General features: G+C 39.6%; 1 protein-coding gene across 5 annotated transcripts in view; it reads right to left on the bottom strand.

Annotated features, from left to right (window-relative positions):
- Window positions 1-23,599, bottom strand: part of EPB41L4A (erythrocyte membrane protein band 4.1 like 4A) — a 134,410-nt gene that overhangs the window by 79,288 nt on the left and 31,523 nt on the right. For all 5 annotated transcript variants that reach the window (XM_062019415.1, XM_062019416.1, XM_062019418.1 and 2 more), the window contains exon 2: window positions 5,465-5,569. In XM_062019415.1, the coding sequence (XP_061875399.1) occupies window positions 5,465-5,569 (105 nt within the window). The remainder of the gene's footprint in view (window positions 1-5,464; window positions 5,570-23,599) is intronic.

The raw sequence follows: 23,599 nt of genomic DNA, 5'->3' as shown, positions 1-23,599 counted from the left end.
ATCAAGAAACATTGCAATACAAGAGTTTGCACAGCAGGGATGTGCAATTCATGTCACAGCTTTCCTGTTCTGCTTTGCCACAGCTGACCCAATCTATCACTGTGTACTCACAGTATAAAGTTCAGCTGCACAACAAACTTAGACCTGCATCATCTTGGTCTCTACACTTGTACCCCTGGGCTACACAGCTGCAAAATATACTGCCATGGGCTACCTCCTACCTGCTGTGCTCTCAGATCTGTGCACTCAAAACAGAACTTTCTCATAGTAGGGGAGAGAAAACACATCTGCGCTACAGGGTGGACACATGGTAGACAGTGCACTGCCTATCTCATGCTAGCTCCAAAGCTTGGAGCAGGACACATAGGTTCACGTAGCCCTGCACCCCAACTAATTGGGGCTGGGGAAAATAGCTTGGTTGCAATACTTAATTAATGGGGTGATACAGCTTTCTGGATTTGTATTTCTCCCCTTAGACCTCTAGGAAAGTATCAGTATGCTGTACACTGCAAATACAATAGCTCAGATTAGCATTCTATCAGTTAAGGAAAGAAGGCTACCTGCATCACAGGCTGCTATACAACAGCGATCTGCCTCCTGCAGCTTTAGGTTAAGCAGGTTTAGCCTGAGTGTTTGCTTAGGGACATGAGAGGGCAACCTGCCCAAAGCGAGACTATAAAGTTAGCCACGTTTCTGGAAGTTTAAAAAAAACCAAAGTTTTTATTATCAACAGGCCTTTAAAATGTCACCTAATATGCTGCAATAGGGGAACTTCAAAATAGGTTTTGTAAAAGAAGCTCTAATAGCATCACTCTTTTCAGCATGCTTTTGTGACTTGACAAGGGAATGCCTTTGGGCTTAAAAAGTACCCTTTCCCTCATCAGATTCTGCTCAGATTTTCCCAAGATAAAATTGCGATTAAATGGCATTGTGTTAAAATTGCCATTTCCATTCTCTTTTTTGTGTGCCTTGAGAAAATACTGGCCTCCTGTCAGAACAGTAATTAACATGACTATCCTAAGGCTCACTGGAGATGTCATAAAGGCAGTTGCAAAGAGACTACATGAGGAGCATCTGGGAGCTACAGCATGGTGGGAACCAGGAGTAAGAGGGACAGGGGACCTGCATGGCCTTACCAACACCAGCTTACTCAGCATTTGGTCCCTCTTTCCCTAAAGGACAGGTATATCACTGTGCTAGTGTCTTCTCCAAATATTAAAGAGACTAAAAGGTAGGACAGTGTTTCCTAAGCCACTTTCAGCTTCTGCAACACAAACTCTGGTGATCACGTTTTGCCTGAAAACACCAGATGAGGCACAATATCCTGTATTTCTGGTGGATGAGGCAGAAGGCAAAAGGCCCTGTCAGTCAGATCCCAGCTGATCATCCACATTAAGAAGCATAAATGTTAGCATTACTGTATATGGAAAGTTAGAAATAGTTAGGCTAAGGTCTGTATCGAGGCCTAGTGAGCAGTGTGGGATGTTGATGTAACCTAGCAGTCTAGGGAACTAGTGGGGCGTGCTGAGCTTGTGCATTCTTGCTTAAACAAAGCAAAGAGATTAGTGAAGAATACTGAATGCTGAATCTTGTTTTTCTCAAAGAAATCGTTATCTCGAATGTTTACCTGTTTGTTATCTATGGAAATTTCTTGTTGTGGATTCAGATAAGCATAGTCTCAAGTAACTACATGAAAGAGCACAACATAATCCTAATGTCTAAGAAAACTGGTAAACATCACGGGGACCTGATGAAGTAATCATTTGTGGAAAGTATATAAACTCTGTGAAATTTTCTGTTAGTGGGGGCTCTGACTTTGGACACTAGTCCTCAGGTCCCTAGGGCCCTCAATAAAGCACCGCATAAAACGACCTCGGTTGTTTTGTGTTTTCCTTCGGGAACGGGCAGCATAAAGACTGTACCTGATTTCAGCTTAGCCTGACTTGAGTGTCAGCAGTCTCTGCAGCAATGCAAAAGGCTCAGGTGAAGGGCTGATGATGAAGCACATTGTGAGACTCAATGGCATTTGAAAAAAAGTGGTTTTCCTTTTGAAGCATTTGCACCAAAAAAGGTACTCATGTCCTACCTTAAAAAGAATCATATAGTTGTCAACCAAAGCACTCAGAAACTGGGGAACACTACTGACAACCTAATGCACTAGTTCAACCTGTCTGTTCATTTGAGTGTTTTTGTATATTACAAGATTTTTAATTCAATATTAAATGTCATGCTTTAATTAAGTATCATTAGAAGTTATGTTTTAATTAATTATTACAAGATACTTTTTGTTTTTCCTTAAATATCCTGACTTATTCAGAGTACAAGACAAATACAGCTTACACTGTTCTGACAACTTGTAATCTTCCAGAGTTTGATTTTACAAACTAAATACTGTCCTTTTACCACAGGGAGTCTGAGGGAACCTGGAAAGTCAGTAAAGTGAAATTTGTTAATAGGCACAAATTATCATCGTAGAGACACTGTCGTCCAATTTACACTTTATGCTACTGTTCATGGTCTTCCCAGTGTCATCTAGTTCTATCAATCTCTGCTCCATCCAGCTATTCTCTCTCACATGCTAATTAGTTTGTTAGCTGTTGAGGAACAGATCATTTTAATGTTATGCACTCAAATACTACATAACACAGTGAAACCTTGTTCACAAATTAGAGCCCTACTGGTACTACTAAAATAATTATGATACCATCCACATAAGAGGTAGCACATCAACACAGCACTTAAAAGACCACCTGGAAGTGCTGAGGCATGCAGAAGTAAAGGGGAGAATAACTAAACAAGTTCTTTCAAACCCTCAATAAAAAATGTTTCTTTGGTGACTATGTTGTATGCTTTGAAATACATAGTTTCATCCACCCTGCTTTATGCATCATTCAGTTAAATAATACAGTGTGATTAAAAAATAGTGACAGAGCAGATAATAAAATATTCCCTACCTGGAGCAATGTATTAATAGGTAGTCAAACCTACAAACATGTTTCTCTGTCCAAGACCAACTCAGGGGCATGGTTTTAAAGCTCATTAGCAAGGCAACCTTTTCCCCCTTGCCTTACAAAATCTTCTGTGGCCAATCCAAAACATACCCAATCCAAAACTCAAATCTAGTCTACTTGCCAGGCACTCCAGGACTAATTCCCACAACAGCCCTGAGAGTTTTAGGCATACTCAGTGCGCAACTGCATGTAAGTTTCCGCTAAAGCATAAGGTGGTGTTTACTGCATGGAAAATTTCCTTTATACTGGCTTTTCTTAAGAGGTTACAAGATTTCACTAAAAATAGCAAGCTAACAACTGTCACAAAACACATAAAACTCAGCACAGTAGCATAGGTTTACTCATTTATGAACCTTCAAGATAAAAGAAGTTTTAATTACCCATATCAAACTTTTAATTACCCACATACAGACAAATGATAGGAAGAGACATTTTCACAATACTTGGCTACAACACAGCCCAGGGGCAAAGCCTGCAGCACAAAAACTGGCCAGTCACTGTGGCAGCATCCATATGGCAGAGCAAATGCACTCCATAACATAACCCACCACCCTGGTCTATGGCTGTACCCCCTGGCTGCTTCCCAGCTGGGTGTCAGGACAGAGTTGATGTATGCATTGTTCACCTACACACCCTTTGGAAAAAAGAAAACCCCCAGGCAGGAGGGGATACTCAGCTCCCCCCTCAGGGGACTGGGACAGAAGACAGAGGCAGAGAAATCAGCCAATTGGTGCAGAAGCCAGGCAAAACACAGCCTGGTAGACCTCCACCCAGAGAGAAGCTGGAGCTCCTAATCTGTGGGAAAATGATGCAGAAAATTAAGGTGGCTTATTGACCTTGGGCTGCCCACAGAATAAAGACAAAGACTAACATTAACTTCACATCACTAGAGCTTCATGTGAGAGAAAAAAGGTAAAAAGGCTGTATTTGTATTTGGAGAGTCTGAATTAATGAGGTTATGGCTCATGCACACTATCGTAATATAAATCAGGCTACTATCATACAATCAAGTCATCTAGTCTGTTAGGAGGATGTGTCCTAAAATATGCCTTTATGTGCTAAGCCCTTCACAGAAGAGATGTAATCTTCTCTTATTTTCATGTCATATACACCATTAAATACACAGTGCATATGCCTCTGGAAATGTTCCTGGTAATTGTCATTTCTATTTTATTTCCCTCTACAGGAAAAATGGAAACACTTTCAAGAGCAGAAAATACCTACTTGGTCTTCACTCACACCACAGTTTCCTCAGAAAATCAAAAATACTGGTTTCAACTGTCTACCTTTAATTCAATAGATGAACTTGAATTTCACCTCCATATAATGAAACTTGTATAGATGCTTATCAATAAACTTAATTAATAAATGTCTAGAATATGGCACAAACAAAAATATACTGAGCAAGGCAGTTTCTAGTTCATAGCAGCAATCAACAGTCTTCTGCTAATACCATTCTCACTTCAGTCTCTATAAATTCAGTTTCTGCTACACAGAAGAAATTGCAAATATTTTGCTAATTCAATACCTTACTACATGGTACTACGACGTGGTATGTCTTGAATTTCAATGTCTTGTGCAGTACTCTCAGCACAGAACAGTAACTTGAAAAGCAGTAACTGTTTGACTCAATTTAACCACAAGCCATGCATCATTCACCTCATAAAATTAAAGTAATACAAAGATCACCCTCTCAATACAACACTAGTCCCGCCTTCTGAGCATGCCCTGCTCCTTACCTCTGACTGCAGCAATGCTGGGCAGATCATTTGAGGGGGGCACTCCAGACTGTGCTACCCAATCTACTGCCTGCTTTGCCTGCAACACCTCAGTCTGGTTTTGATTTTCTTGCCTATTTAGGGCCCTAATCTCCTGGTGGAATAAACTCTCAATATCTGGTGAGTCCCTGACAAGATGGCTTGAGACAGCATGGGCTCAAGGACACAAGGATGGTTCAGGAGGAGCAGAAATGTCATCACCAACACCCAGATTGATGAGACTCTACCAGTGGACAGGCCACCAACATCAACTATACAATACACTTTGAAACAGGCCTTCAGCAAGCAGGTCAAGTGAAGCAGCCTGTGACATGTGCAGGGACATTCCTTCTCAAACACCGCAGGACCAAGAGAAGCTGGACAGTACAGTGCACAAGCACTGGCTTCAGGGCACAGTAACAAAGGGGAAAAAATAATCGTACTTTCCTAATTTTGTACAATTTACACTTTATTCATGCAGTTTTCAATAACATTTATCATTTCATTCTGTTCTTAAGATATTAACGATTATTCCAAGACTTTAATGCAAACAAACAGAAAGAAATTACTGGAAACCTGAGTCAGGAAACAGTGAAAGTTTGTAAACATGTCACAATCTAATACTCTACAGGCAAATAGCACATGCAGGGCAAATTTTACATATGGAAAATCCAATCTGTTGTGCCTTTTACTCACAGTTTGATGACTTCGGTCACAGTAGCGCAGTCCAAAGTAATCTATCTCCACTAGGTTTAGGTGACGAAATACATAGCCCAGGACAACTGATGCTTTCGTTGACTTCTGTGGGAAAGAATTTACAGAGCCTTTTCACAAAGATGCTCTGCCTTTGTCAGCTATGTGCAGTGGCATTCATGCACTCAGTTAGCTTTGTCTAACAAAAAAAAACCAAAAAACCCAAAACCAGAAAGAAGAGAAAAGGAGGCAGTTCTCAATCCTTTTAATAAAAATTTCAGCTGGGCAGAAGAAAATATTATGTCCTCATATATGTTTAATCAATCATTCCGTATACTATTAGGTAGCTGGCAGTAGTTACAAAATGCAAAGCAAAAAAAAAAAAAAAAAAGCCAAACCAAAAAGCTCCAGTGTACTTGCATAAGCACAAACGTGGTGAAACTACTGTTTTTCTAGAAAACTTCTGGTCTTAGATGAAAATTCTAATCACCATGACATATTTTAACTCGAAAACCAAACCATTCCTTCCAGTATGGGCCTGTCACACAAACTCTGACAAGGAAGATCAGGAGGCCAAACTTTACCCTGAATATCTCAATGATACATAATTTCCTCCTCTGTTACTTCTCTTTGTTGAGAGGGTTAGGCTTTACTTGGGGTTTTTAATAATATTTTTGATAGTGGAAGTCATCCAACACCCTGCATTGAAATAAACCCATTGCTTTCTTGAACCTTACTACCGTAAGGACCTAAACCAGTGTTTGCAAACAATGCTGGGGACAATATTGCAAACAACATTGTACTGTTAAGAATGCATTCTAAAAATCTTATGTCCACCTGAATGCCTCTTTTCAGCTGCCTCACAGTCAACAACAAACTAGAAAGACTACTAACTACACAGAATGATCCTGCCTCAGAATCAGTTAGAGCCTGTGACTATAACAATCCTGAATTCCATAGGAAAATATGGACATAACTGATAATTGGGTTTGGTTAACTCTTTAATATTGCATGAACTACTAATTTGTAGTAAAATCACTGGAGAGGAAGAAATAGGAAGAAGCAGCTGTGGGATAGTGTTTGTGCTATTTCACTTTTTAGTCTAAGAACAAATACCGTAGAAATTAAAATGCCAAATAATATTGAACAAAGAATAATTTAATTTAGTTTCGCTGGTCACATATAAATCACACAACAATGAAGATGTACGCGTTTTTTTTCAGCAGGTCAGGGTTTGTATCTAGTCATATGGGCAGGGCCAACTCCACAATTTCAGATAGCTGCTCATACTCTTAAGCAAGACAAGTCAAGGTAAGTGTCTCTAGTAGGCTGGGAATTGCGTATCCAGGCTATTCACTACATATTTGCTTAAACCAAGAGGTGTTCTTAAAATGCTGTCAGCGTTAAAGCCATTATACATGTTGTCTTCACTAAACAACTGTGATTACATATTCTCTCAGGATGTACAACGAGACTTAATGATCAGCCACAAAACAGAAAGCACTTTGAGGGAAAATATCACTAAGGTAAGCAGAAATTCACCAAATCAAATATAACCATTTTGGATAAAGCAGAGCAATACAGTGACTTCATCATCAGACTCTTAACAGGAAATTGAACTAAAGTTGTAACCACGATGCAAGACAAAAACCAGCCCCTCTTAGCTGAAGAGTGACTAATGAGGGATACTGCAGCAAAATAACAGAAACAAAATGTGCATTTGTTTGGTTTTTTTTTTTAAAGGGGTTAAATTATTAGACAGCAGTGATTCAAGACTGAAGCAGTAATCATCCTGCCTCACTCTATCTTTAAATAAATTGTTATTCAAAGAAGCAGGAGACATGTCTCACTAAAAATCTCGTCCTTACCATTCATATGCCATCTAAGGCATTGAAACTGTTTCTATTATCATTGTAACAGCACAACATCTAATAAGGATTATTAGACAAGCATCTCTAGAAACAGATGCAGGAAAAACTCAAAATAAATAAGTAGCCCCCAACTCCAAACTCCCTGCATGGACAAATGATGGCAACATCTTCAGCTGGACATTAAATGTTGAAAGAATATTATTACAGATACCAGGAGCTCCAAATCAGCCGCTCAGAGCCACAGGGTTTTGACATGGTTAACCAAAGTGTAGTTAGCAAACCCTTGCAGAAGGCATAAAGCTCAAATCTGTTTGCTTTCAATGAGCTCTTTATCCAACCAGTAATATTATCTATAGCATCAGTTAAGTCTTATTAGCAGAAGTAAGAAATAGTAATCCAGTGACAAAGATGAAGCTGTCAATTTTCCACTGAGACATCGTAACAATAATAACACATGCCCCTGGGAGAAATCGAAGATACTAACCCAAAAAAGAAGCTTAACTCTTATTGAAGTTTAACGTATCTATCTCTGTATCAGCTTAGGATAAACTAGTGTGTTATCCCCAAGAAACATGCAGGCTTCACACCTAGTTTGGCAGAAATTAAGACTCTCTTCTTTTCTTTCAGAGATAAATGGTAACAAAGCATAAAACTCTTCTTAACTACTTTTTACTCACATTGCTAGGTTGAGAGAAAAAACAAAGGTCTGTTAATTATCTTGCTGACATGCTCAATTAACACTGCAATCATTACAGGTCCTGCAGAAACAGGTGATCCAGCTACGAGGAAACACTGAGCAAAACCATCCAACTTGCAATGGCTGGGGCTTTCCACCACTACAGCAGCAAGATGCTCAACGCTTTGGTCATCCGAAACAGACTGTGTGCAGTGGTCTCTGTAGCCTTGCTTATCAATCCCTTCAACAACCCTCTGCAATGCCTGCACTTGCTTTGCAAAGAAAATGCAAGGATCAGAACCAGTAGTTCCTCCCACACCTCTATAACTCTACCTTCCTTTTTCCAGCACTGAGGAGCACTCTACAGGTAAAATACTGACCCTTTGCTGAAACCACTGCAACCTCATATTCAACTGAAGTTCTCATTTTAAGGCACATGACTTCAGAGTTTCATGCAAGTAAACTGCCTCTTCAAGTAGAGTTAAGAAAGCAGTTTTGTTGTTCAGTCCCTAAGTGGCTATTTCTCATTTCTGAAATACATTTTTACTGCATTTGAAGAAGGTTTTGCAAACTAAGGAAAGCCATCTATTTCATCTGATAAATTTACAGCAAAACTCTGCAAAGCCAAAAACTAAAACTATCAAAGATGCTAGGTTTACAGCCACAGCACATAGCACTGCAAAAATTACATAATCTGCCTTGCATTAAGCTCAGACTTGCTAGAGGCTTGCATTCATAGGGGTAAACCCAAACATATTTGAAAATATCATCAGCAATGCTTTCAAGAGAGAACAAAGAACTGTTAGAATGACTCATAACATCTTGCTTTACATGTTAGCACCGTGGCTTCATAAACCAGAAAGGCAGGTTTCTACAGGCTAATGAAAATGACAGCCTGAACCTTCAGGAGACATCAGGTTTAATTGTATTTTTTTTAATCCAAATGAAAGCATTCTTTTAAAAATGGTACATGAAGTACTGCATTTTAGCAAATTCACATAACTGCACATCTAGTCACCAGGATTTCTTATCATCGCAACAGCTCATTGCTTTTTAGCTCCAGTAAGGTTTTTCTAGTTGGGTATTTTTTAATTTTCTCTTTTGTATTGTAAACAGTAGTACAGGCCAAATCAGATCAAAGTTAACTGAATTTAAAAACAAAGCAAGACATGCAGCAATGTCTGCCTCAGTAGGATGCTAGCCCGCCACCCCCTCCACCCCGAAAGAAAAGTGCTGTAGGTAGTGAAGTCTCTTTTTACTAAAAACAACATTAAAAAACACACTACCTCTTTTAGTTCAAGTACTTATCACCAAATTTTTCTCCCGAACATAATTCAATACATTACCTCTTAACAGCCTCATAAATGCTAAGGAAGATGAATTCATGAGCCTTTGCTCAAAAAAGAAAAAGGCTTAAAATTTAATTTGAACTGAACTATTGCCTTTTGAGATGCCTTCCCCAAACGTGACCATTGTTAGAGTCTATTCGAAGGTTACATCTCATGCTGAATTAATTATTCTGCTTATACACTGTCAAGAGACAACAATATAGAACAAGAGCAGAAGGTTCCTAATGCTGAACAAGCAAGTTTATATTGGAGTACAGAAAAAATTAGGGTTATATAGGAGAAAACACGCAATCATGCTGAAACATTCAAAAACATCTGCGTAACACCGCCAATTCCCTGCCACATACAGGGCTGTGTAGGTTTTGCTGCTAACAAGCCCTCCCAGTGGGATGCGCTACCTATGGGCTAGACAGCAGCTAGTGCCCACGCAGTTCACAAGGTGCCCTACTCACACTGGTGACAGAGCATGGGCATCGGCACTTTCCCTGCCAGTGCACAGAGAAGGGCAAGAGAGCAATCACAGCCCTTGGTGTGTGTCAGCACTGCACCATGTGTATCAACCAAGCAGCCAGCATCAGAACACTGAGGCAGATGTTCTCCAGACAGTAAGCTGTGTGCAGCATTTTCAGAGATCAAATTGCAGTAAGTAAATGCAGCCCTAAGTAAAGGTTACTAAGGAGAGATGAGAATTATGCACAAAAGAGTCTGCAGTCATGTTAACTGTGGGTGGGCAGTGCCACCAGTTCATCCCATTCCTGGTAGACATGTAATGGAAACAGGCATCTCTGAACAGCGCTTTTTCCCCCATACATCAAGCTCAGAAAAGAATAGACACTACCACACTTCTCCATCATCTTCCATGCAGGAAAACAGCAAGGCACAAGACTCCAATATCAAGGTTCTTGGTAGTTTTTGCCAATGTAAAGTAGGCACCCCTTTTTCCCCAAGGCAGTCAACCAGCCATGCCTCAACTTGCACACTGCATGTTCGAGCAGAGAAAATCTTTCAATTAACAATGCTAAGTATTTACAAATATTCATGTTCACTTAGATGAAACAGCTTGACCTTCATCTTCAGAATGCACGTCCAAACAGGGCAGAATTTACATTAATGTTATTTTATATGTGGAGACATTTACCAACACAATCGCATAAAAGAAGTAAATACTTTCAGAGACAGAGGACTTTACACAGGCAAATATTACACCACAGTCTGCCCTAAGCATGCATCATACAAGTACACTATCCAAGCTGTATTAATCCACCCCTCTCTCTCTCCTTGTCTTTCACTGACAGCACTCATGCCAACCTGTTTTCAGAGGCTTTTTCTGCAAACTACTTGCAAATTCATTAACATCTATGTTTCATGTATGACAGATGAGCCAAGGTACCAACAATAACACATTTCCACTATTTGCTGAAAAAAGCTTTTCTGAAGAACTGAATACCAATTATTATTTCCATCATTCCCATGCAGCTTGAAGAATTTGTACATCAAGGAAAGAAACAATTATAACAATAATGAAATTCAAAAATACAGCATAGAGCCACATACTTAGAATGATTAAGATACTGGTTACTGTCATTTTTCTTCTTTTCAGAAAATGTTCCTCACACAAAGATGTGCTGTATGGTGTATTTTCTGGGCAGGCAGAGCCTCTGTATGTCCTTATTAGGGATGCTCCTGGAATAGACCACAAGGACCTGGCAAGGCAGCAGACAGGTACACGCAAATTTATTATGCATGCACTTCTCATGCCCTCTCATAGATTTATTTTAAATAGTTCCCCATAAATATGGAAGATGCATCCCTTTGTAGCCACCAAAGGCTGTGAAGCCACAAGACAGGAGGAGGCACTTTTCTCTTGCAACCTCTCAGTGGCAATATGGTCAAGCAGGGCTTTCATGGGTGCAGGTGGAAGATGAGAGCTCCCATCCCAGCCCTGGGCTGCCTGGTGGGGTGGGAAGAGGAAGGCCAACATGTCAGTTCTGTCCTTAGACTAGGGGGACAGGGGTCATGCTGCTTACTCAGGAACAAGAGCTGTACGGGGAAACCATGAAGGCTGCTTCACCCCAATATCACCCTACCACACTGTGCCACAGCCCCTCAAAGGCAAATCTCATCAGCAGTGAAAGCAGCAGCGCTCTGCCATTCTTCCCAAAGGATGTACCCAGGGAACAAGTGAAACCCTGCAAATGTAGAGGGCTTTGATGTTTTCCACAGAGCAAAGCTAAGTGCATCCTTCACCTCTTTATTCTGACTTGCACCACCTCCAGAGGACAGCTCTGGTTTGCCCTCAGACTCAGCTACCCAAACAAGTGCCTCAGCAGATCTCACTCTACAGAAAGATGACCTCTACATCATGGGAAGGAAAGATGCAAAAGAGCCAAAGATAGGTGTGCTCTAAAAGGCTTGTTTAGTGGAGAGGACTCCTCTCAAAAGTAAGAAAAAGTCAGGAAGAAAAGGAGCCTCCATCCTTTTAGTATAAGTGAATTCTATCTTTATCTTTTCCCAACTGAGAAGGATTCAACTGTTTTTCTGGTAACTTTTTCTGTTGAGCTTCTTGTAATGTCTTGACTGAAAGGCATTGAGGTAACTCAGCCAACTGAATCAAGTGATAAACAAAAACATCTAAACAAAACCTGATACTATCACTTTTAGTTTTGAAGAACAAAACTATGAAAAACTTCATTTTTTTTTTTTTTAACTGAGCTTGATAGAGAACTCTAATACATTAATTGACTTGACACAGATTTCAACCCCTGCATTATTCCACTGTAGCCCTTACTCTTGAACCAGGGGAGTGAGGAAAAGGTTAAGGAAGAATACATCACCCACACTTTGGAGTCATATTGAAAGAAAATATGGTCAAGAGGTTAACAGCGGCACCAACTGCAAGTGCCAAGCAGGACACCAAGTTTGGGCTTTGCTGCAAGAGAGGGAGCATGAGAAGGTTTGCTCTTTGGTCAGAGACTCTTGCGGTGCTCTGTACAAACAAACTCAGTTCTGACAGTACAGGTATACATTCTGAATGAAAGAAATGGCAAAATAAAGGATTAACAAGATATACGTTCTTCTTGCTCTTAAAAAATCCCCAAACTGTTCAACAGGGAAAAAAAAAATCATTTTACTAAATAATAGTTTGATCCAACTTCTTATAACAAAACTGGATCCATATTCTTGAATTACTGCTCTGTTTAACTGAATTAACTGCCTAACTCTGTTTAAGCTGAAGAAGTAGAAAAATTCTGAAATACTTCAACAGAATTAATCTCCTCTTTAAATTTTAACATTTTTCTCTTTCTGAAAGTCTTTTAGTATTTAGCTCTTTACTGACATTCCCTTGACAATCTTGCACTTAAAGCAGTTCATCAAAGCACATGATATATTTAAATTCTAAGTTCTTATGCTTTAAAATCGCTGTGCATAATGAGCTTCATCTGCTCCGTAAAAATTCATACAACACCTAATTTAAAAGAACTATTTAGATTGATGATGATAGGAAAAGTTGAGAATGTTAGAAGTGAGGCTTTGGTACTTACAGTGCCTCCCTTTCACACAGAGGGAGAAATCACAGTTGGTCAAAGAGGCAGAAAAGAACTAAACTCATCAGAATTAGATTATTAAAATTAAAAGATTGTACCTTTGTAGTTAGTCAGAAACTGGTATTTTGTATGTGCATTAACAGAACCAACATAAGAAGTCTTGTTGCAGTAAAACATAAGAAATAAAGGAAAAAGGGCAAAAGAAATAACAAGTAAGGCAAAACATCTGAAAAGGTGACAAAAAGTAAATTGAAAATGCTTCAGAACAGATTTATTTCACTACAAGACAAAAAACAACAAATATGGACTTTTTTACACTGTAGAAATCACATCAAGAAAATTAATCAGAAAACATAGGATGCTTCCCTTATTTGGAATAAGTGTGCCAATAGTAAACTCATATTTTCTCTGCCAGGAGAAAACTGTGCTGAGGCACTTGTGCAGGCAGCTGAAGCTCAGTGCAAACCTGAGCTGTCCTCTGGAGGTGGGACAAGTCAGACTAAAGAGGCTCGGGACCACATTGCCGCTGGCAGATTCTGCTGCTCTCCTACAGGCCAGTCAAGCTGTTCCTTTCCACTTGTCATCTGCAAACTGGACATTTGGTACTGAATTCAGTGGAATCTACTCTGCAACCAACCAACAACAATTTTTAATACATAAACTCATAGTTCATACATAACAATGCTTATTTTCAGTTAAAGATTCACTTGTGTTTGAACATATTTTGATTTAAACTGATCCTGTCCTTTTACAGGCTGTGAAACAATGATTTGTCATATCCCCAAAAAGCTTTCCCAAAGCATTCATTTTAACTATTTGATGGAGTTTAACATCTCATTTTGACTGAAACTTACTTCTGCAATGTTGATAGAAGGTAAGAGGACATATTTGTTATCTTAAAAATTTACATACTTTCTATATTTTCTGTACAATTTCAATAACTCAATTCCCACAACACTTCCCATAAAACTGATACAATTCTACTCTCTTATTAAAAATTCTCATAATAACAACAATCTGAACTTTTATTTGAAAAATTAAAGATTTAATTTTTTAAAATGCCCTTTTTTTAACAGACATTCCTCCTGAGAGCAATGGAATATACTCATTAGCAACACCCTCCCGCCTCCCCCACAAAAAAAAGCAGTCAGCAAGTTTGCACCAGTTCAGGAGTAAGTTATTAGCAGGCTGTAATGGCTGCTACGGGGGAACTCTATACACCTGCATTCTCTCCTGCCCTGTCTAGAGTTTCTGGCTGCCTTCAAGTGCTGCCATCCAGTACCACACACAGCACAGAGTCATATTACCACTTTACTGGTACTGGGCTGCATTCAACTTTAACAACCTTGACTGAAAAAAACAAAGCAGCCCCTCCATGGGAAAGGAAGGATTCTAGCAGACCCATGGCAGCAGAGGGGGATGAAAAGGACACATCCATCACAGCTCCTAGCTGCTCTTCCCCCTCTCACTAACGCTGCCTGCCCCCTCACTCCCATGCTCACAGCAAGGGTCTCTCAGTTGGCTGTCAATCAATTCCTGAGTCATTCAACTGTCAATCACTTCCTGAATCACTGCAGATTCAAACAATCCAGAATCCAAGACAGGGGTTTTGTTAGGTTTTTTTGGAGGATGATACTCCTGCACATAAACAAACATGGCAAGTGTTAAGTTCAAAGAACAACAAACAAAATTAAAAAATTAAAGCAATTCACAAACTGTTGCATGGATGTGCTATGTCAATGTTACCATCAATTGCTCCGCTCAACTCAATTCACACAGGACTCATATTCTGCTTGGCATCATTCCTCATCCCTGGCTGCCCGTTCTGAGCTCCTTAATTCAACCTACCCATTTTGTCAGGGTTATTTTTCCCTAGCCACTTTCCAGTTCCTTGTCCTTTCCAACTAGCAGTCTCTTTCCAAGAAGCACTCTGCATGCTTGTACTCCCTTGGCATATATGCTGCTGCTTCCTTCAGCCTGTCATCCCCACTGGTTCTCCTATATTCCTTGAACTGCTTGTGCTCTGAAACACAAACACTTCCTCTCTCTACTCGGCCTTTCTCCAATATACTTCTTCACTTCCTCTTACCAGTTTAGCCCTTGTCCCACATCAATCAAGCCCAGAAATTTCTCCATGGTGGTGTATTGTGGGACAGGTAATGCAGAAATATACCTGACAGTTTCAGATGCAAGAAAATTGTTTTCAGTTCTGGTGCCCAAACTCAAGCACCAGAAACACACAGATGATGTGGTGGCCACCAGGACCTGACAAAGATGGTAAGAGATAGCATCTTTACAGGACTAAACCAATAAAGTCTGAGGAAATGTCTCCTGAGAGGTATTTCAGCATCACAGACAGGCTTACTATTGGCATGTTTTTAAAGCAACAGAGAACAACACACCTCTTGCATGGTGACCATCCTGACCATACCATCAAGTCTTTGCTTCAAGAATTTCTGAAGTAAAAATAGTCTTGAGTTTCTTTTTTTTTTTTTTTGACAGTCAATTGTTTCCTTACTTCACTGTTAGAAATAATATACCTTTATGAAATAATGTTAAGTCAACACGAGTTCAAAGCCAGATAACTAGCAAACATACAAACGGACCAAGCAACTTAGTAGCAACCCCCTCCACAGTCCCTTCCATTCAGGAAGATTCCCCAAGCTTTTCTGACTGTATTTATTGCTATTTCATCAGAGATTTTATTAAAAAGTGATTATTATTTTGAAACAGTTCTTGGACATGGAGCTGTAGTGATAATAGTTTTCTTCTGAAAAATCAACGCACAAAATATCCTGTGTGGCTTTAAGGGAACCTGTGGTATATTTTAGCCAGTTCCCTGTTTTCCCCCTGGACCTCCATCCCACTCTCAGTAATTAAATCTTTCAAGTGGTAACTTAATGTTAACACCAGTGATTTAGATAAGGACACTACTTTCTCACTGCATAGTCTTCATTTGTGCTGGAGAGAGTCCAGTGCATGGCCACCAAAATGATCAGGGGAATGGAACATCTTTCATACGAGGAAAGGCTGCGGGAACTGGGGCTGTTTGGAGGAGATTGAGGGGAGATCTTATTAACATTTATAAATATCTAAAGGATGGGTGTCAGGAGGTTTGGACATCCCTTTTTTCTATAGTAGATAGTAACAGGACAAGGGGTAATGGAATGAAGCTGGAACACAAAAAGTTCCACTTAAACATAAGAAAAAACTATTTCACCGTGAGGGTGAGGGAGCCCTGGCACAGGCTGCCCAGAGGGGTTGTGGAGTCTCCTTCCTTGGAGGTCTTCAAGACCCACCTGGACATGTTCCTATGCGACCTGATCTAGGTGAACCTGCTTCTGCAGGGGGGTTGGACTAGATGATCTCTAAAGGTCCCTTCCAACCCCTACCATTCCATGATTCTATGATTTGCTGTCGTGGTTTAGGCCCATCAGGGAACAAAGGCCACGATTAGCCTCGAGTACTGAAGAGGCTGAGGATTGCTCGAGGGCAGGGAGAGCTTAATTGCCGCTTAAGGTTCAGGACAAAGCAGACCAGGCTACTCGGTTTGGGGAAGAAAACAGAAAATAATTTAATGCAAAATCAACCAAAACATAACCAAAATGAAACAACCCAGAGTAATACATCAATGGAGAGTCCAACCAGCCTTTTTAAGAACACCTTCTTGCCACCCCTCCCCTCTTCCCGGGTTCAGAGCCCTGATCCCGGTGTTTTTACCTTGCCCCCCCCCTGAACGGTTCGGGGGGGGCAGGCAGTGGGGGGGTTCAGTTAGTCGGTTTCCGAGAGCTTCTGCCGTTTGTCCCTCCTCAGGACGGGTGAACTCCACGCCAGTACTCCCTGCAAGTCCGTGGGGTAACTCACAAGCATGGCAGATCTGCACGGGCTGCTCTGCGGCGCGCAGGCTCTCCAACACGGCCTGGGCCATGGCCATCTTCCCACACAGTCCCTCGCCCGTCCGGGCTCACCCACACGGAGCTGTTGGTGGCTCTCAGTCCTGCCACGAATCTCCATAGGTTTCAGGGGCACAGCTTGTATTCTCGCCACGGCTTGCAGAAGGGTCTCCGGTCTACTGCTTCTCCTTCCTTCCTCCTTCTCTGGCTGAAGGGTCCGCGTGGTCGCCTCCATCTTGTATCACTCTCCACCTCCCGACTCGCATTTCAAATTCCCGTCCCCTAAATAGTGATCGCAGAGGCGCCAGATTGGCCCAGCCGGGCCGGAGGTGGGTCTGAACCTAGGAGCCGGGGGAGGGTCTTCACTGCAACCCGCTCCCCCTGTTACCAAGCCGAAAGCTGCTCCTTGCTAAACCAGGACATTTGCTTTGTAAAATGATTAGCATATTTTGAAGTGCTTTTATATGCTATGGAAAAACTGCATATACATAAGAACACAATTTGGCATGTTCACATACAAGTAGCAAGGTTACTATTCAACCAGTCAATGTTCAGAAGCTACTTGACCATCAACACTGTGTTGAAAGTTTAAAGCTTACAACATTATAGACAGCTTTCTGAAAAATATTTTTCTTGACCTGTCAAAATTTCAGATCTATCACAGTTATCATAATGCACTGAAAAAAAGGTTTCATATGCACTAAGTATCCTTAAAAAAATCCAGAATTATTTTTCTAAAACTCTATGTCCAATTTAATGACTAACTTGTAAACTCATCAAAAAATTAACACAATCTCTTTATTGTTAATAAATGTTTTAATTACCAAGGTTGATGGGGAAAGGTATTTTTAACATAAGGATGCAAACTAAAGAACTGCTATGCCTTGAAGTCTATTCCTGAAGAAGGTTTTTGTTCTGTGATACGGAACCTACGAGAAACTGATCATCTCATACATGGTATAATATGCTATGTATAATATCTATTGAGATACATGGTGGCTGCCTACCCGTGCTAATGAAAATATTCTACATACTGAAGAACCAAAAACAAACCAAAACCCTTACACAATCAGCGCTTCTGTAATAATGTCCATGAAGGACAACATAAAGAGATTAACTGCATTTTAGTTAAGAGGCAGTATTTCTGTCAGTTTTTAAGGCATGTCACTTGTGAACTTCAACCATGCCTATTCTACTCACTTTGACAAGTGGCTAGTGCTCCTTGAAGTGCTGTCACAAAACCAGTGACACTCATATTCCAGAGTGAAATATTACAAAGTGCTGCTCCTTGTAAAGATCTTTAATTTTTGCATGATTTTTTTCCTGGTGATATGAACTCTGACTCACAAAACTCTACTGACGATAACCACATCAAGACTGTCACATGAGACAACATCCAAAATCAGAACTTTAGAATATGTGTATATCTCTCTCAATATACATGGTTACAGTGTATATCTCAAATTATTTTTAAATAAAATTTGTTTAAAAGTTGTATTTGTTTAAAAGTTGAGGAGGCTATTTTATTATTTAAAACATCCCCCAAAATACCGATGCTTTCCAGCCAGGGTGAGACCTGAAACTTCATCCACTGTAGCTCATAAAATGTCAGATAGCAAAGACTGTCTTCTCACTGAAAGGTGCAGTCCTACATGAGTCAAAAGCTCCCAAATAGCTTTCAGTATTTTTTTTCACTACAGAACTCTAAAGTAAACATTTTATTTCCTATGAAATGTTAGGCCAGTATCAATCTACATCACCATAAAGATTCATCTTAGCACTGTTTCTCCCAGGCTCTGCTCCCAAGCTACCACAACATACCACAGTGCCTCAGTGACAAAAAAATGACCAAGGTGTTAATTCGTCTGCCCTGTAAACAATATCTTACAGTTTCACATAATATAAATACTCACAAAACAGATACTACAAATATTGCAAAGGACAGACTCATTAAAATTGCCAGTTGGATTGAATCTAGCCACTGCTTACCCAGAAACCAAAGGTGCCACCCCATCCCGTTCCTGTGCTGAAGAGATGATGGACACCAGCCCACGCAGATGCTCCTGCTCCACTGAGCTGCTCTGGGTTTCATTGAAAATAAAACAAGTTGGCACAGATCTCTCAGGTAAACTGTACAAGTCTAATGGATTTTGACTTACTAGAGCCTGCTAATGTCCTTGTCAGAAACCTGCTGGGAATTTTAGGCTATAGGTATCTGCTCAGTACTAAAATGAACAAGTCCCCCAAACTGTACAAGTTACACTGAGGTAGTGGTCAATTATCTCAGCCACAGAATTGCCCTCTGAGGCACTTGGTATATCTAGTTATGCAAAATGTATGTGATTTTAACAGAAAGTTGGCCAACTCCTAGATGTAGTTATACCATTAAAAAACAAGACTTAAATCTAGCTTGGGCCTGGGAGGAATACAAGACTATGCCAATGATGCACATAGCATTCATCCAGTTATTAAGGAGGAGTTCATTACCTAATGCCAGTAGCTTTGACACTTGAAAGGCCAAGCCTGGACCTGCTGCCATGCAACACCCCACAAAAGGCAGTGACTGCTCTCTTCAAGGATGAACAGACGACACTATCCCAGTATCTACCTTGTATTCTAATCTAAATTTAAAAAACAAACAAACCCACTAAAAAAACCCCAAACAAACCACAAAAAACCCAACAAAACACCCCACAACCAAAAAGCCTCACTGATGGAAGAATTATCAAAACCCACCCAGGCTAACTAACAAAATATGGAAAATTTATCAGACCTTGAAGGTTTCCCTTGTCCTAAGCACCTTAGATGCTATCCCAGAATGAAGAAGTTGTCACTTTTTTACATCCAAACCGCTCACACATCTATGCACTTCAGAGCTGTTTGAAGGCTTTTATAAACTCAGTTAGTACCCTGCCATGAGACCAAAAACTTCTCTTTTGAACACTGAAGGAAGGCAGCACTGACACCACTCTTTGAAGACATTATCAAAGCCTGAAATAAGCCACTGACATTTTCCTTAGAACCTGATGGAATGGATGGATTTGGCTATGTCACATTTTGGCAAAGAAGCAGCAAAGTAAGATAATCAGGTGCAGACAGCAAGGAAAATAAGAGGCGACACCTTCACTTGCACAGCTACTGTCTTGCTAAACAGAGAGATTTCACCTGTTGTCTTGAGTTGCAATAACCCAAACAACACTAGAGTTTTCACTTTGGGTAGAGTAACAACTATCACTTAGGTCAAATTATTTGATTAACAACACTGTTTGGAGGTGAGAGGGGCAGTTTCTCATCCCTATATACCTGATGTCATGCTTTAACATATGCCCTCTGGATCACTCTGCTTTAATCTGTCATTACAGGACTAAATCTTGGTTTAAAAAACACCAATAATTAGCAAGAATAAAAACATTTCATTTTCTTACTGAAACTAGAAATCACATAACACTAAAGGTAACAATGCAAGAGTACATTAATATTCAAAGACCGATTTGTTTGCACGTCATATACTGACTTCCTTTTGTGTACATGTATTTTCAGTATAATTATTAAGGCTCCTCCTGATCTGATAGGAAAGCCTTCTCTCAATATCTTTCCTCAGTAAGAACATTTTTTTTTGCATTTTTTACCTCCATATTTATAAGCACAATCATTCATCTTTTCAAGAGACAAAATGCTACTCAGCAAAAATCTTATTTGTGTGTTCACCGGCCTCTTATTTTTTAGCATAAATATGCTTAAGTCAATAGCTATGTTACAGGAGAATTCAGTCTTCTCTTCCAGACATGCTATCATCACACAGTAGCAAGGTAGCTACTAGAAGATGTCAATTGCCCAAATTATCCTAAGGAAGTCTACACTTCCTTATACACCAGTGGACCTTACATTAATTAAGCAACCACTTCTTTCAGGTCAGAAGAAAAATACTAGAGTTCTGGTCATGAAAACCAATTTCAAGTTCATTCCTTAAATAAATGCATTGCAACAGATTAATAGAACAATGGCAAAACAGAATCCCTTGTGTTCAATTTTATTAGTGCACCAAGCCCTCTGAGAGTCAAGACTTCCCAGTGTTTTCAGCAGATACAGATTAGAATAGCTTCAGTTAAGTACACAGGGCAGTCCACAATGCCTGCAAATACTCAGTGTTCAAACAACTATTAAAAAGCAGTTAGCTCTACTGTTTCAGGGGACAAATCTAAAGGGAATATTTGAATAGTTTAAATGCACAACTGTTGAAAAGTCAAAAACATAGCTGGTATACCAAACCGCCAAATACTCTAAGCCTTACCATGTTTTTCTATACAATATTTGCTCTCTGATCTATCACAACAGACAAAAAGTAAATAACTCCACTGTCAAAACTAAGTGTCATAACTAGGCTTCAAAATATTTCACTGTTTGACAGGTGAGTTGGTGACACAGTGTTTTGACAGCACTCACCTCATTGTGTCCTAATGCTGCATTAACTGCACAAACAAGAAACTACTCAAAAAACCTACAGAATTTCACAGACTCTTCTACACAGACAACGTTTACCAAATTTGACACTAATTTAAGACCTAACAATCTTAGACTGGAAAATCTAAAGTGTCTGTTTCTATGGAAAAGGCTATTTTGCTGCCAAATTCTTCCAGTAATTTACTAGAGAAACAGATGCCTCATTAAAAGTAAGAAGCAGATCAGATTGCCACTAGAAGGATCAAGAGGACAAATATTTCTCTCCAAGGCATTTTACTTTTGCCTGCCTTCATAACCTAGACCTGAAATAGTTGAAACTAGTTGCAGTCAATTCACACCTCTACCATTCTGAGAGTTCCAAGCTCATTAGGCTCTCAAGCTACACATCAAAAGTCTTGATAATTTACTACCATCATAACCTAGAGAGAGAGATAAAAGATAGCTTTTTTTGCATATTATGTATGGTCAGGTATGAAAAAATTCATGTCTGTTCCTGGCTCTGTACTGGCTGCCTGAGTTATATCACATTGATTAAGCCTCTTTTCTGTAAAAATGAGTTCTGAGTCTTGCCTCATTACCACACAAAAATTCAAATAATTTTGAAGAAAACAATTATTAAAGACACACAGGTGAAAAGGACACAATGAGAGACATTTTCACTGGTTATACATTGTCTGATATACTAAGGAACCAGCCTTAATTGCTGAGAAGTGATTTTCAAGAATACAAAATGTAGTGCATCTCACTGGTCTGAGCTTCATTAAAGTATCTGGTTTGGTATCACGTGAGAGAGTATTAATTAAATTGGATAAAGTATAAATCAGTGGAGGAACTGTGAAACAGGCTTCCTAAAGAAAAAAAACAGATGATTTTTCATTTTTTTAAAGGAATATCACCAAAACAAGTTCCTCTGCAGCTGAAGGTGGTGCATACATCACTTGGCATTTTTTGCATTTCTGCAGTTAATACAATGGCCAGTCTAAAATTAAGAAGTGCAAAGGAAGAGGATAGACACACCTTACAGCAAGAAAACTACCTGAAGGATGAGATCGATGGAAATTAGATGAAATTCAACCTGACAAAATTGCAAGGATATGCTTTTACAGGCCAAACTCACACATTTCTGTTACAGCTGGAACATCACTAAGCAAAAACAAATGGGGTATGGAGGACAAAAGTCTATTCATCAAACACAGCACTTGTCATGAATACTCCAAGTTAATAATTTCGAAGATGGCCCAATGCAGCTTCAGCAAAGAGCAATTTGCCACCTTTTTGAGATCTGGCTGAGTACTGTAAAGTGCTCACTACTCCAGCCAGGCACATCAGTGGGAACCCAGCAGCCTTTAGAGTTTTCTACTCAGCTGGAAAAATAGTGGAAAGCAGTCTGCAAAACTCACAACTCCTAACAGAGCCTGTATAGATGTTTAGCCAACAGGTATTATCAGTACTTTTCTGTTGAAAAAGCTTTAAACATTTACTGTTCAAGACAATTAGGTATAATTTAGCCAAATGTTATTAATTTTAACTTTGAAGACATATTTTGAAGATATAAATACACAAACTGAAAAATATTTTTTGTAAGATGTGATAGCATATGATTAATTCATTCATAAAGACTAGCCCTTCAAAAATATTTAATGTTTCAGATTGTTTTGTTTACATTTATATAAAAGGAAAGCGGGAGTTCAAAAAAAGTTATTCAAAGATTTTAGATATTAACTGCAACTCTTAGCTACAGTGAAATATTCCAGTGTTAACCAGCAAGTCTACTTAACTTTAAAAGCAAACATAACAAAAGACAGGTTATACATGAAGTCAGCCATACTATTAATCTCTGTTTACTTTCAGCACAATTTCCAGAAATCCTACCTCTGAGGAGTTTCTAAAGAGAACAGTTAAAAAAACCCTCTAGGCCAGCAATACTTGTCACCAGTTCTTTTGAATAATTATTAACAGGAGTCTCTTAGTTCAAGCAGCCCACTTTTAATAAATTACTGTGCTGCGAATAGGTCCACTTTGAAACAATGGCACAAGCATCTCAGTGACCCACACAGAAGCCATTTCAAGCACAGTATGATCTGATAGCTTTGCATTAATTATAACATAGATGACTCACTTTGCCATTCTTACATTCACTTTTGTCTTTGCTGTTTTTATTCAACCAGTTTTGCTCTACACACTACTATGACCTATTACTGTTGAAAAGAGAAAACTGTTTGGACAGCTTAAACAGGTCTAGCTATAATCACCACTATTGTAAGAGAACAATGCTTTGGCTTTCCTCTGGGAAAAGCAATGCAACACTGAATTTGATTACACTTACTAACTTGATGAGGAAAG

This window comes from Colius striatus, chromosome Z (genome assembly GCF_028858725.1).
Source record: "Colius striatus isolate bColStr4 chromosome Z, bColStr4.1.hap1, whole genome shotgun sequence".
Lineage (NCBI taxonomy): Eukaryota > Metazoa > Chordata > Aves > Coliiformes > Coliidae > Colius > Colius striatus.
Note: the sequence above shows the minus strand (reverse complement) of the source record. Positions and strands in the feature narration are given on the sequence as shown.